Here is a 16,747-nt window from a genome sequence, read left to right as displayed (position 1 = left end):
TGCACAAGTAGTACTACTGAATACAGTACTTCAAAGCAAACTACTAAACTATAGAAGTAAAAGTACTATTTCTACCATCCAAAGGGGGAGTAGGTGAAACCAATGTTTACACATATGGGGCTATATTTTAACGATCTAAGTGCAAAGTGTAAAACACATGGCGCAAAAGCATTAGGGGCGTCTCGGAATACACTTTTGCTATTTTAAGAATGGAAAAATGCTCTGCCCCCCGGTGCATGGTCTAACAGGGTTGTGCTTATTCTCTTAATGAGTTATCAGGGCTTGAAATTGCGACCATTTTGGTCGCATATGCGCCCGAAATTTTATCTATGCGACCTTAAAATATATTTGGGAGCATTTCTGCGAGTGCTTAAAATTGTTGTGTGCGACCAGTTTTTACTGCAAAATGTTCACCACATGCGCGGATTCGGGAGACATTCACGCAGAATGCATCTCTCAGCTCTTTGTTTGCACTTGAAACGCGAAACGCAGCGCTCAGGAATGGTTTAAAACAGTTGTCATGTCAACTTGCTGCAGTAAACAAATCCACGTCCGTACTGCTTGCCCCGCCTTAGCGCTCTTCTTATTGGCCCACCACTGCTCTAGCACTGAACGCGAATGATTGGTTAATATCAGCTGTCAATACCATCTACACTTTTCCAAGAGTAGAAGACTTCCATTGGCTTCAAGTCCAGTATTAAAAGTCAGTGGGATGGGATTTTCAGGTAACTGTTTGCCACATCTAGCACAAGAGCTTCTGTTTAATCCTTCATATAATCGCCAGATGCTGTCCGCCGTGCAAGGGGCAGCTATATGTCAAATTTTACTCCACGTACACCATCGCAAACAGACTTACACTGAGTAAACTAATATCACTACTCCTAAAAAGACCGGTATTGCTATTAACATGTATGCATATAATAAGGTACAGTATGTGTCGAAACCATCAGAGCAATATCAGACAGCACTTGTGAGAACAGCAAAGTTATACCGTTAACAGATTCATTCAAGCAGTGTGTGCAGGGCCAGTGAGTGCTTCGTGTATGCTTTGCTCACTCAGTTCTGTTATAAAAATGTATTTTCTTGTGATAACGGGATTTCGTTGAGACATATTTTCCTCACGCTTGAATATATGTATTATTTTTTTGCTTGTTAGTTTGATTAGTGTTCATTTCAAATACAATAAATATGTTTGTATAAAACTTGTCATATAGGTGCTCATAATTGGTGGGTGCGACTAAATTTTGGCTGATGCGCCTAAATTTTTAAAGTTAGGAGCACCGGTGCTACCAAGCAAAAAGGTTAATTTCGAGCCCTGGTTATGGTTGTGTTTTGAGCTTAACGTGCATTAAACAAATCAGTCTCGTCTACCATTCCCTTGCAACATGCCATGCAGCATTTGCTTTACATGAAACTAAATTTTTAAGTGGAAAAACTGAACACTTCACTAGCAAGAAAACAGTTCATTAGACCATCTGCAGCGCAGATCAAGAGTGAGCATCCTCCATTCAGCCTCTTTACTTTCTCTTTACTTTACTCTTTACTTTACTCCTTTACTTTTGTGGAGGAAGGAAACTGTTTTACGCACTTCACTGAAGACCCATATATAGATCCATTATCCTACATATTTAATTTAGTTTGTTAAGCACAAATATTTGTTTCAAAACTATTTCTAAATTCAGTTCTAATGAATCCAGCAAATGAATAAATGAACAATAAGAACAAAGTGTGGTCAATAAGCTCTATCCAAACACATCCTATTCCTATGTTCCATATAGTGACGCGTACATGTCCAAATCCCTACAGCTGGACAAATCTAATCTTGTTTCTATTAAAACAAATACAAATATACATATTATAAATAATTCTGCAAATAACATTATACAAATGCAAATTGTCATGACTAAACTGATTTAACCAAGCATGTTGCAAAGGGGGAAAATTAGGGTTGCGATAGTCGTAAAATGGCAACAAATCACGCCAAGCGCGTCTTGCGCCTTATTGTGGCAGGTGTATGATATGGGTTCTTGGCTTTACAGAGCTGTACATGGGTGCATCAAATGTACATCATGATTTTGCCAAGTATGATGCAATCCTGGATGAACAGCTATGTTGATCCTGGAACATCATTTTTGCTTGAATATGTAATACATACCTATTCCCTACCCCATAACAGTAAACTATTAACAAACACATAACAACAGTTGGACAACACTCATGTAGAAGTGCATAAACCTAACCGTAAACCTAAACTTGGTAAACATATACCTTAATTCTGATTGGCTGATTGGAATGTTGTTTCAGACCAGGACCACCCTACTTGTTGAAATCAAGTTGTGTATTATCAAATGTGTATTAATCGCATATTTTGTCCAAATATCAAAAAATCCTTGAATCAAGAAACATTTTCTAGACAAGTAAAATTGTTTTGTTTAGAAATAAGTCAAAATTAAGTGTTTTTTCCTCTTAAACAAGCTAAATAAACTCCCAATGATGCAATAACCTTGTTTTTTGGTTTGAAATAAGATTATTTTACTTGCTTTATGGAAAAACTCACTTAATTAGGACTTATTATTTCTGAAAACAATACAATATAATTTCAATTGTCTAGATAGAAGATGCTGCTTAAGTTTTTAAAACCTTTGGACTAGAAACAAGACAAAAGATCTTAGCAAGAAAAGCATATTTTTTCACAGTGTGTCGTTATTTTAAGATGAGCAGCTTGTTTTTTTAGCTGTGGACATATAACCACCAAGATGGGTTTTACGATGGTGCTAGAGAGCAAATAAGCAAAACAACCACCCAAAACATCTTTAAAAACAGCATAGTAACACCCAAACATCTTCATGATTCGTTCTATGTGAGCAAATGCCACTGACAGTTTCGTAAAGGCAATAGAGTTTTCTCTATTGTGAATCATTCAGTTATCTGTATTAGGCTTTAATGAAGTCCCACAGAGTAGAGGACATTGTGTGTGTACTAGAGAACATGCTGACCACGAGCTGCTCTGCAAACATCCGTAGGGCCCCTTCTGCAACAGAACTGCTCTCTCTCTTCCAATACATTGGTCTTTTTATCAGCTCTCCTCGCATCCCCCTCCTTCCTCTGCTCCTGTTAGCCTGAACACTCACTACCACAATTACCGCTGGAGCTACATCTACAGCTGCTCAACTACCAGAGGGGGGTCAGGACCACCGCAAGTGTATGTGTGTGGCAGTGCTAATCTGAGGGAAAGAGGAGAGTGAGATGTTTTCTCTGCTTCTCTCGGTGTTGTGAAGCCAAATAAAGCAAGAGGCATTGAAGGGCAGTCGGAGGAAGTGGCAAACTCTGGCTCTTTACTTGTTCTGAAAGATTAGCCACTCAGATCATTGTCCTGAACCAGCTAACACACACACACACACACACACACACACACTCGCACAGACAGACACTAATCTTACCAGCTGCTCCCCTACACCTGCTTTTTGTGTGTGTAAGAGATATTTGAGCCCCAGGTAACAGTGACTGGGGGTAGGGGCTATCGTGAGGTAGCTCATCTTTGCCGTCCGCATGAAAAAGTACATTGAAAAAAAAAGGTGATGGATGGATGGACGGACGGACAAACGAACGGATGGACCGATGGATAGACGGATGGATGGATGGACCGATGGATAGACGGATGGATAGACGGGTGGATGGATGGATGGATGGATGGATGGATAGATAGATAGATAGACAGACAGACAGACAGACAGACGGACGGACGGACGGACGGACGGACGGACGGACGGACGGACGGACGGACGGACGGACGGACGGACGGACGGACGGACGGACGGACGGACGGACGGACGGACGGACGGATGGATGGATGGATGGATGGATAGATGGATGGATGGATGGACGGACGGACAAACGAACGGATGGACCGATGGATAGACGGATGGATGGATGGATGGATGGATAGACGGATGGATGGATGGATGGATGGATGGATGGATGGATAGGCAGATGGATGAATGCTGTAGATAGATGGATGCTGTAGATAGATAAATGGATGGATGGATGGATGGATGGATGGATAAACAGACAGACAGAGAAATGGATGGATGGATGGATGGATGGATGGATGGATGGATGGATGCTGTAGATAGGCAGGCAGGCAGCTAGCTAGATAGCTAGATAGATAGATAGATAGATAGATAGATAGATAGATAGATAGATAGATAGATAGATAGATAGATAGATAGATAGATAGATAGATAGATAGATAGATAGATAGATAGATAGAGATTGTTTAACAAATAGGAGTTCATAATATCCACGCGGCGCGCGCACACACACACACACACTAACAGACCCAAAATGCCCATCCCTAAACAGAAACATTGGTAAACATGTCAAAGCACACCAACTGCCCAAACAGACACTGCATATACCCCACCCACTTCATCTGCAGGGGTACGCCCCACAATGATGTTAACCATCACAACCACGTCCTCTTTACTCTTCACCTGCACATGGCCGACCACAAACACAAACAACCATCAAACACTCCCACCCAATGTGTGCTGAGGGAGGGTCTTTCAGAAACACGGCGTCTGGAGCTCCTTTAGGGCACTGAGATGAATGGACTGATAAAACAGGCCATCCCAGTTGAGATGCTCCCTTAGGCAGAGCAGACACACACATACTGTACACAGAGAGAACTAAGGACAGAGAGGAACACATTTTACACATATTTCAGTTAGCTAAAGGATGAATATGATGCAATAAAACACAGTCTAAAACAAAACAATACTGTAAATTTGCCCCTTTTTCAGAGGCTGCATACATGGTGTAAAGCTTGACAAATGCAGACAATTCCTTTAAGATCCATGAAGTGCTTTGATATGTGCATTTTCTATTCGATGTTTAACCTAATCTCAACTGAAAAAACCACGAGAGGGTGGGACACAGATTAGCTCCTCCCCTTTAAAAAGAATAGGCAAGTCTTTTGTTTTTATCACCGCTCTGCCGGTGAGAGTGGCTGAGCGCAAGCACATCAAATGAAAAGCAAATAACCGTACGTTCACACCGAAAGCGGCGAGAGCGTCCAAGGTCGCTCTGGCCGCCCTGGCGACAACGCTGTCTGCCTTCAGCTCCGGCGGTGAGAGCGTCAAAACTCGCTACATTGATCTTGTACTTAAAGGAGCCATTGCAGCATTATCAGTTACATTCCTGCATAAGACATGTTTTTAGCGTGAAAATGTTGCGCACTTCTTATCAAATTCATATAACAATGGAAGATCAAGTTGCATGTGGTGTGGCTTTGCTCTATTTATCCAATATGTGTCCATATGTCTGAAATATCCTGAAGCAGCTATACTGTTTTGTACTGTCACATCGCGTGAGATTCCCGCTTTTTAAAGATAAATTTACATAACATTGATGAACATCAGTAACTCGCCAGTAACTTATTTAATGTATGTTCCTGTAAGAAAACATTGTAAATAATTGGAAATCCGGCGACCGCAATAATCAAACCCTTGGGAACAACTGTGGTCGGAACCAAAGTTCACAGGTCTGTGTTCCCTGAACTGCTATCAATCGATGGACTTCTTCATTCTGATTGCTTGCCGCCGAACCGCGTCATAGCTCATTACCATAAAGTTGACTTCATTTCAACTCTCCTCGACGCTCACGCCGGCGAAGACGCGCCGCGCTGCTCCTCGCCGCTTATCGTCGCCTATCGCCGCCGGCTCTCATTGAAAATGAATGACTTCCGGCTATTTTGACGCTCTCGCCGCTTTCGGTGTGAACGTACGGTAAGAAGCATATTGAAGGGGGCGTGGCATGTCCGATACTAGAGAGAATTTGATTGGTCGAGATTTGAAGAGAAATAAATCATTGATCCATTTAGGCAGAGGAGACAATTGTTTTATATTTTCTAAATGCAAATGTTGTCACTGTTTTTGAGCACAAAAGCTAATAGACATACTTAAAATGAACAGACAAACTAACATCTAAAAATGTTTCATTTTAATTTCATGGGGCCTTTAAATGAATAAGTGAAGCTGCACAAACTAATTTCTAGAGAAGCATGTGATATGATTGATTACAGCTGGCCTCTCATCCGTAATCAGCAATAATGCAAACAGATTGATTCAAGTAGGGTTGTAACAATATACCGGTATGACGGTTTACCACGATTTGAACGTGCACGATTATCATACCATGAACAATTGCATATCAACGGTTTTAACCCTTAAAGACCGAGACAGCCGCCCGCGGCTAAAAATAAGTATTGCTCTTAAATGTTTAATAACTTTTGATCCGCTGATCCGATTCATACAATTCAAAGATTGGCATAAAGAAGAGAATCTCAGCTTTCCAGTGCTGTATCACATAACATTCGCGGACTTTCAGAGGCTCCGGAACCAGTGCGGTTACGTCATCAACATTTGACAACGCTGATTTGACAAAGAAACGCTCGTCACTGTGTCTCCGGACAAATCAGACATGATACATTGATGCATTGTCCCTCCTCCATGCCCAGATTGGTTCAAACTCGCTATATCACAACCAATAAGTATAGGTTTCGCTTTTGTTTGTGGACCAAGCTTTTTGAACAACACGGAATGAGAGATAGGCTGTACATTTATGCGCGGCTAAATAAAACGCAAAAAAAAAAAAAGTTTTTCATGAAATAATTCTCATACTAAGTACTTTTGCATGCACAGCAGCACAGAAACATGACAAAACAGTGACACAGCAAAGACGAACTGCTGCTCTTGCTGTTTTCAAAAGACGCAAATGAAGATGCAGCTGTTTGTCTGCATTGCAGACAACCATATCCAAATCCATATCGATAGACAACCATATCCATGCTGGCACATAAAACCTAAGGATGTTCCATATTGAATCTAGTTTCGTTATGTAACTATTTATAGTATAGTAAATATTTATATCTATTTTTTACTGAGGATTTGCACCATGTTTATTTGGACTTTATTTGGACTTTGACACATTATTTATTATTTTCTTATTTTTATTTGTTCATTGTAAGTGGTGTTGTTTATAGTAACTAAAAATATATTATTTGGAAAAAGTCAAATTTGCTTCACTGTTCTATTATTTTGTAACATACCGTATACCGCGAAACCGTCAAACCGTGGTATTGTTTTAGACGATTATCATACCGTGAAAAATTCATACCGTTACAACCCTAGATTCAAGCTTACAATATATAGACCAAATTTCCCCTCTTTCACCCTATCTCCTCCTTTTCTTCCCTATACCAAGGGGGAATAGGTCTCGAGATCTCCTGTACCTGATCTTAGACTCCCTTTATGTGATTATTGACCAGGCAGGAGCGATTTATTATCAATTATCAATTATCTTTAAGCATAAGATTCTTTCCTGGGACAGCATGGCAAACCTGCTTTTGATGTTTTTATGTACAGCACTTTGGTAATCCATTGTGATTTGTGAAAGTGCTATAGAAATAAAGTGAGTTGAGTTGAGTTGATGTCAAGCATATGTAAGTGTGAACTCTTGAAATAAAAAAATATACAGGACAACAATAGTACCTACAGGGTAAATGACTCCTCTAGGTTTGTTATTTTTAGTAAATCAGAGTAACATTTTTGCAGATGCCATGCACAAAAAGAGCCTATGAGATGTTCTTCTACTAAAAACACAATAAATAAATAAATAAAGAATACAAATTATCTTAAATTCCTGAGAGACTGCATGTACTGTAAATACAGCCATACATCCCAACTATAATCTGATTCATGATGTAAAGATAAAAATGTATCTAAAAGATGTTTGATAAAAACATTAATAGCCAATCAAAATCCACCTTTTTAAAGAGCTTGATATTTTAAAGAAACAGATGACAGAACTGCAGCATGAATAAACAGAACAACACTGTCTGTTAGTGAGTGACATTAATAAAATGTATCATTAAAGTTATGTTTATCAAATGCTGCCTTTAAAAAAAGCTGTTTTTCAAGTGAATCAAATGAATGTATTCTGGTTCCCTAGATAGAGCATCAATCTCAATTCCTGCAGGGCCGCAGCTCAACACCGTTTTGCTCCAACCCTAATCAAACACAGCTGATCAAACTAATCAAGGTGTTCAAGACTACTAACCAGGTGTGATTTGGAGGTGGTTGGAGCTAAACTAAGTAGGCAGCCCTCCAGGAATTGAGTTTGAGACTACTGCCCTATGACGACTCTAGTCAACAAACAATTTACCTGGTTAAATTAAGTTTTGGCAGTCACAGTTAAAGGGATCCAGTTATTTCAAACCTGTTTGGTTTCTATCTTCTGTTTAACACAAAACAAGATTTTCTGAAGAATGTTGGAAAACCAGCAACCAATGACTGCTATAGTATATTTGGTAACTATGGATGTCGATGGCTGCTGATTACCATCGTTCTTCTGAATATAAAGAGTTAAGATGCAAAAACCTCTAAATGCCGTCTGAAATCAGCATTTTTATCAGGCTCCTTTGTGTATGTTCAATAATATTACTTTTATGGCAAAAATAAGTCATTTTCTTGATCTTTAAAGTAAAATATGTCAACATACACAAAGGATTTTAGATAGAAATTATAAAACTAAGAGGTTTTAATATCTGAACTCTTCATATCTTGTCTTGTGTTCAGTAGAAGAAAAAGTTTAGAACTGCTTGAATGGGAGTAAATAATGAGGACATTCTTGGTTTATTGGTTTTTTGAGGTGAATCATCTGTTTGAGCAAAATAAATATTATAACTGAAATAACATTACTGAACTAGCATCTTGTGATCTTGTCTTCATAAATAAAGGTACCTTCATTCAACTTTTCTCAGAGGTATTCTCAGTATTTTAAATAAAATGTACTAATTTGTGTAAGAGCCAGAATATTTCTTGAAGTTACTGTGTTTAATCTTGTCATAGTCTCCTGAAATTCTCAATTCCCTTTCCTACCCCACCCCACCAAATTAAAGAAGCTCCAGGACAAAAAAAAATAGAGAACAACATTTTTTTGCAACAGTTGCTCAGTGTGTTAGAGAAAGAGAGAGAGAGATAGAAAGAGGGGAGGAAAGAGAGGAACGTTAGGGGCTATTAATAGTGTCCACAGACGCTGGTGTCAACTGCATGTGATGGCTGTGTGACTGTTTCCTCCAGCCACCTCTTTCTCCCTCATCATTTATTCTTTCTATCTCTCTCTCCTGAAATCCCCTCTGCTTTCTCTCACTCCGTCTCACTGTCATGTTTCTGTCTTGGGTTGATTTGGACAAATTCTCTTTCTTTCATTCTTCTCCTGTCACGCCTTCATCCCCGTAAGCGATTTTACCTCATCATTTTCACATAACTCTCCTTCACTTATGTATGTTATGAAGCAGTGCAACAGGTCAGATGAGGACCCACTTTGATGTATGGATGATGTCTGTGTTATTCCCATTATTTTGAGCTCTGTGTTTTGATGAGTAATACAGCAAGTGTCTGAGAGAAAACCGCTTGTCGGTTGTAACAACAGACTGATTATTATCTTCATTGCGTGCCGCTGATCAATCCCCGTATAAAACTACTACTGTGCTACAATCATACCAGAAATATGTAAACAATACAGAACTGCCAGTAGATTTCACTTCAAATCATTGGAAAAAGACATTTTAGACACAGTAATGTTAATAAAACGAATACAGTACGGCATTATTTACTTCTACTTGTGTTTTATCCAAACCCATTCGCTTAGTTTTTTAAAACACAACAGAAAAGTAGAACTTTTAGAGAAATTTAAGAGTTCTACAAGAGTTCATTGTTTCTAGAGGCTGTGAAGCTGTAAAACATATAGTCAGTATCTTCACACTGCAGGGAAACATGGCCCAAATCAGATTTTCAATCAGAACAGAAATTAAAGGGTGACGAAACGCCAAAAAACATTTTTTTGAGACGTTGACAGTCAGACAGCTAAAAACAAAAATTCAAGAGTTTGCCCTTTGCTGATGATAAAGCGTGTTTGGCATGCTGTCCCGGGAGATAGCCCTGAGCTCATGAGATCCTTGAGCCCGGGGTTCCCTCCTGTTGCAGGGCGAGAGGGGGGTTTGAGCTCAGGTAGGTCTCGAGAACTCCCCTGCTTGATAATGGTGAATGTAGATTATGAATGGCTATGGAAACACTTGTCTATGATGTTGATTTATCTTTGTCAATTTACATATGTAACATGTTTTTGGTCTGTGGGAGGAAACCGGAGAGCCCAGGGAAAACTCACGCAAATTGGTGACAACATGCAAGCTCCTCACAGAAATGCCAACTTGGCCAGGTAAAGACCTGAGCCAGTGACATTCATGCTGTGTGGCAATGGTGCTAACCATTGAGCCTCTATGCTGCCCTGACAAGGAAAGGGAAGGAGTAGGGGTGGAAGGGAGGATTCTTCTAGACGAAGATGGCTAAGGTAAGATACTCTGGTTATTTAAAGTGATTAAGCAATCGTCTGATTGGTGGATCGTGCGATAGCCAATGAACCAGCTGCTATCAATTATAAGTGTGTGCTTCTCTCGAAATTAGTTTAAAAATATGCGTCACTAGGAGACATATTTCAACAAAAAGTAAAAATTAGTTGTTTTATCATTGTTTAGAGCAAATTCGTTCTTCCGGTTTGAAAAGAAATTTTTTTAGCAACATCACGATGATGAGATCCTTGCGTAAATTCCAGCATGGAGGCTGACCGTCTGTATCTTCGGTACAAAGTGACGTAATAGAGCTTTTTAGCACATCTTTTTATTCATTCATGAGAAAGACTTCAACCAATCAGCACACTCTATTGAGAATGAGATGCAACTTCATTAATATGCATGGCTGCGAAGACTTCTTTTACAGTTTTCAGAGTGACTTCATGTTGTGTTGACTACCGTAATTCTTCAGCATTGTGTTCAGTTCACACTGGAATCTGATATTGCCTACATTTAAAAATTACAAGAACAGCCTATCTTTACATGACCTGTTATGAGCTTTTAGCTATTTTTTTTTAAATAAATGAGGTTTTTTTAATCTTTCAGATTTCACTTTCATTTTTAGAAGTTTTATGCAGTTTGTTTTAAATAAAATATTTTTAATTTCAGATTTTTTATTAGCTAATAATTATGAATTATAATAATTATTATAACAATATCATTCATTCATTTTTCTTTGACTTAGTCCCTTATTTATCAGAAGTTGCCACAGCGGAATAAACCGACAACTATGTTTTACCCAGCAGAAGCCCTTCCAGCTGCAACCCAGCACTGGGAAACACCCAATTACTCTCATTCACCTATAACGCATGTCTTTGGACTGTGGGGGAAACCGGAGCACCAAGAGGAAACCCACTCCAACACGGGGAGAACATGCAAAAAAGGTGACAGTGCTAACCCACTGAGCTGCCCAATTATAACAATTTAATATTAATAAAATATCTCTTTCTGCCATTCAATAGTTTTATGTGATGGACTGACCAATGTTTCAGTCAATATTATCTGCATTTATGCATAAATTCCTACAAGACTTTATGCATATTGTTGGTGTATGGAAACTATACACACACCTTTTCTAGAGAATTATCTAACTTTATGCTTCATTAAAAAATATATAACAAAACATGGGCTTAGAACAACATTAAGGTGAATAAATACCAGAATTTTCATTATGAACTAAATTATTCCTTTAAAATTCAACCAAAAAGGTCATCAAGTCACCTTTTACAAGTTCAAATTATTTAAAATTACATACTTTTCACCACACAAAACTGACAATCTCCAAAAAATGCATATAACATGAACACACTGCGAGACAAGTCCTGCAACAGCTTTAAGTTAGCTTTAAACTGAGCTCACCAACAGGTCAGAGCCATTTGTCAGTGGTTGGTGTGTCTAGATATGCAATCAGGATCTTGTGTTACCTGCATGCACATTGCAATGCAGTCCCTGTGCTGTTAATCGAACAGTGAGAGAATCACTCCTGGTTCTTCCTATTCCTGTCAATTAGCCCCCCTGAGTGAATTGAATGGGAGCCACGTCTCATATAGAAAGCAGAACACACACACACACACACACACAGACCCAAAGCAAGAGAGAGTGAGCGAAAATAGTATTTGAATAGGACAAATCTGGGGCAGCCTCTTCATTATGAGGGTACACAGAGCGAGTGGAGGGCGCATCCATCTTAACTTCTCCATCATACCAGTTTCCCTTCCTTTATCAGTGAAACGGTCAGAAGATGAATCTCCATCTGGGTTCCTCATTATTCCATTTGTTCAGTTGAGAGCTGACCTGCTCACCTCGCCTCTGCTTCTCTCTCTATTGCACTCACACAAACACGCACCGCCAACTTGTCTTTTAACCAATAACACCACCACACACTGCCATATTGTCTCACGGAGCCAAATCAGCAGGTGTGTTTGGGTTTAGTCAATTATTATAATAAAGTCAACAGCTCCAAACCTTAACTCCTTAGCTCAGAAAAAAAGACATTATGAAGATTAATCGTTGGAGAAAGATAACACAAGCACAAGAGTCGTTCTTATTAAACACATGCATCATGTCTGCAAAACGCCTCTCAATACATACAAGTGCAAATGCTGAAAGAATTTCATTTCATGTCACTAAAGGCTGTTCATAATGGGAAAGAAAGAAAGAAAGAAAGAAAGAAAGAAAAAAAGAAAGAAAGAAAGAAAAGAAAGAAAGAAAGAAAGAAAGAAAGAAATTAAGACTTCTTTTTTAAGCACATCATAAATTAAGCATAAGGGATCACCCCTAAATGTAACACTCAGCCCCTGTTTATACTAGGCATGTGACAATAACCGGTTTCAAGGTTTACCGCGGTTTGGAAAAGTCAAGGTTGTAAAACCGCCAACATTTTCTAATATACTGTTCCTACTGTATATTTAAGTTGCTTTTTAAATTATTATTATTATTTTTTTAGGGCACCAGTATCTATAAAAGGATCGTTTACATCAAAAGCTACTGGTCAAAACAAGACATCCAAGCATGCTATAGACCAGAACAATGGAGTGGCTTACTTTATGTTCATCATCATCATTTTCGGCTTAGTCCCTTTATTCATCAGGGTTTGCCACAGCGGAATGAACCGCCAACTTATCCAGCATACGTTTTACGCAACAGATGCCCTTCCAGCAGCAACCCAACATTAGTAAACCCCTATACACTATCATTCACACACTACACTATGGACAATTTAGTTTATTCAATTCACCTAGCGCATGTCTTTAGACTGTGGGGGAAACCGGAGCACCCAGAGGAAACCCACATGAACACGGGAAGAACATGCAAACTCCACACTTTTGAACTCTGTGTTTTTAAACTAATGAAGATAGCAGAAGTCAAAGATTTATTTTAATTATTTAGCCTTACATGTTTACTGCTCCAAAATATTTTAAATTCTTAAAAATTAAAATCTATTGTATTAAAATAAAACAATTAAATCTTTTTAACTGTTTTCCTCAGACATTTAAAAAGAAGATGTTTGAGGTAAGTATTCACAATAATGTGATACCGTGAAACCATGATATTTTTATCCAAGGTTATCATACCGCCAGAATCTACACCTGGTATTAAAATGTTTCTGTAAAGCATACCTAATAACATAGATGACATAGATGACAATGCTAAATACAGAAGTAAAAAATTTAAGCTTGTACATTTTCAACCACTTCTAGAGTTAGCTGAAAACACGTGTTCGAACAGCCATAAAAAACATCATACTCTCTGTCTACTGACCTAATTCTTAAACATAACGGGACATGCTGCTCTAGTGCTCTAGCCAAATGAGATTTAAACTAGAAAATTCTTTTTTTGTTTTAATGTAAAAAGAACAATGTTCTTTAACTGGGTAAGATTCTGATTGATAACCTTAAATGAAAATATCAAGGTTTCAGGATTTTGTGGTTACTGCTCTAAAACAAAATTCTTTTTTAATGTCTGGTTAAAAAAATTTACTTTTTTACCTTTTTGAACACTATATATTTTATTTTGAGAAAGATTTAAAATCATTTGGAACAGTAAAGATGTCAAGCTAAATAATTAATATTATAATAAAATAAAAATAATTCAATTATACAAATAATATTCAATAATTCTTCTAAATCAATCATTGACTTCTGTCCTCATTAGTTTCAAAAACACTGAAAATCTTGGGGGAAATCTTGGGGTTTTAAAACCTTGACCTTTCCAATCCGCAATATACCTTGAAAACGGTTACTGTATCTTTCCATGCTTAACGCCAACCATCTATTTAGCATAGATTGGTGGCTATCTGAGCAGAAACAAAAGCTACTGTTACTGATTTCTATGTCTCCTTTTGTGATTGTATCCATGTTTATTTCACATTATTTGATCAAAAAGAGAACAGACACCTTCCCAATGAGCATACTGTGATCTGATCCACCAAATGCATCTTAATGTAAGATGTAAACAGGACTTCAGGTCACTGAACAGAGCATAAAACAAGAGACTTGGGATTCCCAAGTTAACTGAACCAATGTAAAATATTTATATTTAGTTAAATTTAGTTAAGGCGGTTCATTCCGCTGTGGCGACCCCGCAATATTAAGGGACTAAGCCGACAAGAATATGAATCAATGAATGATATTTAGTTAAAATTACAAAAATGTATGAATGAGATTGAACCAATGCACAGAGATATTTATAAAAGACTGAGTCTCAGCCTGGCATAAGAACAACATACACAAACATAATGAATTCACATTATTATGCGCAAAAAATAATCAATAAACCAGTAGCGCAAGCAAAGAAAAAAATCATCAACTTATAACTAAAAATAACAATTTCTAACTATTTTTAGGCAAACTGGTGTAAATTCATATTTGTACACACATTGATCAATCTAACCCTACATACTGTCCACTAATTAAAGATATGGATGTACAAAAGAAAGAAGAGGAAAATGTTAATTTGTATAACCATAGTGAATTGTAATAAAATATTCTTATAAACACTGAATACATTTACGTTTACTCAAGTTCAATTGATAAAGTGAAAAAAGACAAAAAAATAATAAAACATTCCAATATGTACAATTTGACATTTAGAATAAATAAAACATGTCACTATATAAAAGACTTCTTAAACACCCATGAGGCTTAAAATCTGCCTTCTCTGTTATCTGCATAAATCTTACACGATAACAAAATGCCTTGCTGCATGCTGGTAACACTTAACTACTATTTTTAAAAACTAGAAGCATCATCATAACTGTGTATACACTTTAAGAACTGATGAGGCACATTTCATTTATGTTTAACCTCTTTAACTAGCACTCTAAGAAAAAGAAAAACATTTATTAATTGCATTGGGTTCCTGACACCATTCTAAGAAAATGTAGTATTTAGTTTTAATAATGATAACCTGTGGACAACAGGTCAAGCAGGCTGTGTCGATGCCCGATCTAGTTGAAATATGCATATTAGTTTTATTAGCTGTAAATGTTATTAATATTAATAACATTAAATTGCTGTCTGTAAGCTGTGGCACATAGTGGTAACAAAAAGAGCTCAGGGACAATTTTGTGGCACAGCTGCCTCCGTTCCCGTGGATACCGGGCGGAGTGGCACACGACACGAACAAGTGGTTATCAGAGACCTGAAAGTGACATGAGCTCAACTACACACATACAGCCGAAAACGAGATTCACCGGCCGAGCGATGCGTAAACATGTGCGCCATTGTGCGCGTGGCGCAGGATTTGCATAGGCAAATATAGCGCACTATTACGCGTGTGACAAGCAGACGGGAGAAGGGCACCCATACTAACCGTTGCCTTGATGGGGACGTACAGGACCGGTCTGTCCGCTGCCCCGTTCTCGTTCTCGCTCTCGCTCCTGCCCACCTGGAAACCTTTAGATTTCACCCAGAACTTAAATTTGGCGTTGATGTGGTTGCTCTCGATAATGACGCCCTCCGAGTCGTCGCTCTGTAAGAGGGTCTGCAGAATTTTGTTGTATTTTCGCCGGGTGACGGTCTTTGTTTTCCCGGAGTCCCCGTAAGTGCGAAGGCACCACTCCTGAAAATCACCAAACATCTCCGCCTCGGACACCGCGGGGCTTCGGCTCCTTCTCGTTAAATCCACCCGTTTTTTGGTTGACATGGCTTTGTCGGTCCTCCTCCGGAACGAAAGAGGCTTCGAAAGAAAAAAATGCTTTAATAAAGAGATAGCTCCTGATTTACCGCGAATGCAAATTAAACCTATTCACTGCACAAATACACGACTTGACTCCCTTGTAGTATTTTTTGTTTGATCTCGCACCTGTTAACGGAGCCGTTTCTTCTGTCCCACAGGATGACAAACAAATGACAGTCCCGCGTCTCCTGTTGAGGAACTGAAAGAGGGGCCGTCCTACGTACGGCTTTCGCCCACCTGTAAGCTGAGGGCTAATTAAAGCAAACTGTCCTTCGACTAAATAACCTAAGCACGGCGGTTAGATTGCGTTAATACGCGCAGCAGCCACAATTGAGTCCTTGTAACGGAAAGCAAGTGGTCCTATCGGCGTGTTGAAGCTCTTGCGCCGGTCGCTCAGTGAATGAGCTGCTGCTCCACCTGAAACCGCTCACCACCTGTTTGAATGAGCTCGCAGATTCGCGCGCCCGTCCACGAGGAGCACCGGAGTCTGCGGTAATGGGAGAGATGAGGCGCAGCGCTGAGCTGATCCACGAGGCGGTTGGACGGATGCGTTAACAGCGATGTCCCACATTCGCGGTGGGACAGTCCAGATCCAGGAAG

At 38.9% G+C, this 16,747-nt stretch overlaps 1 protein-coding gene across 4 annotated transcripts in view; it reads right to left on the bottom strand.

Annotated features, from left to right (window-relative positions):
• nol4lb (nucleolar protein 4-like b) overlaps positions 1–16,644 on the bottom strand; it is a 205,843-nt gene extending 189,199 nt beyond the window's left edge. For 2 of the 4 annotated variants that reach the window (XM_073938731.1, XM_073938732.1), the window contains exons 1-2: positions 16,274–16,644; positions 15,782–16,147 (exon numbers count right to left, since the gene is read on the bottom strand). In XM_073938731.1, the coding sequence (XP_073794832.1) occupies positions 15,782–16,114 (333 nt within the window). In that variant the 5' untranslated portion in view covers positions 16,115–16,147; positions 16,274–16,644. Of the gene's footprint in view, positions 1–15,781 lie in introns of all 4 variants that reach the window. The other 2 variants (XM_073938733.1, NM_001430841.1) reach the window with 2 other exon arrangements.
• Positions 16,645–16,747: the final 103 nt, after the last annotated feature.

The sequence above is a fragment of the Danio rerio genome, chromosome 23, assembly GCF_049306965.1.
Source record: "Danio rerio strain Tuebingen ecotype United States chromosome 23, GRCz12tu, whole genome shotgun sequence".
Lineage (NCBI taxonomy): Eukaryota > Metazoa > Chordata > Actinopteri > Cypriniformes > Danionidae > Danio > Danio rerio.
This window is presented reverse-complemented; position numbering and strand designations above follow the sequence as displayed.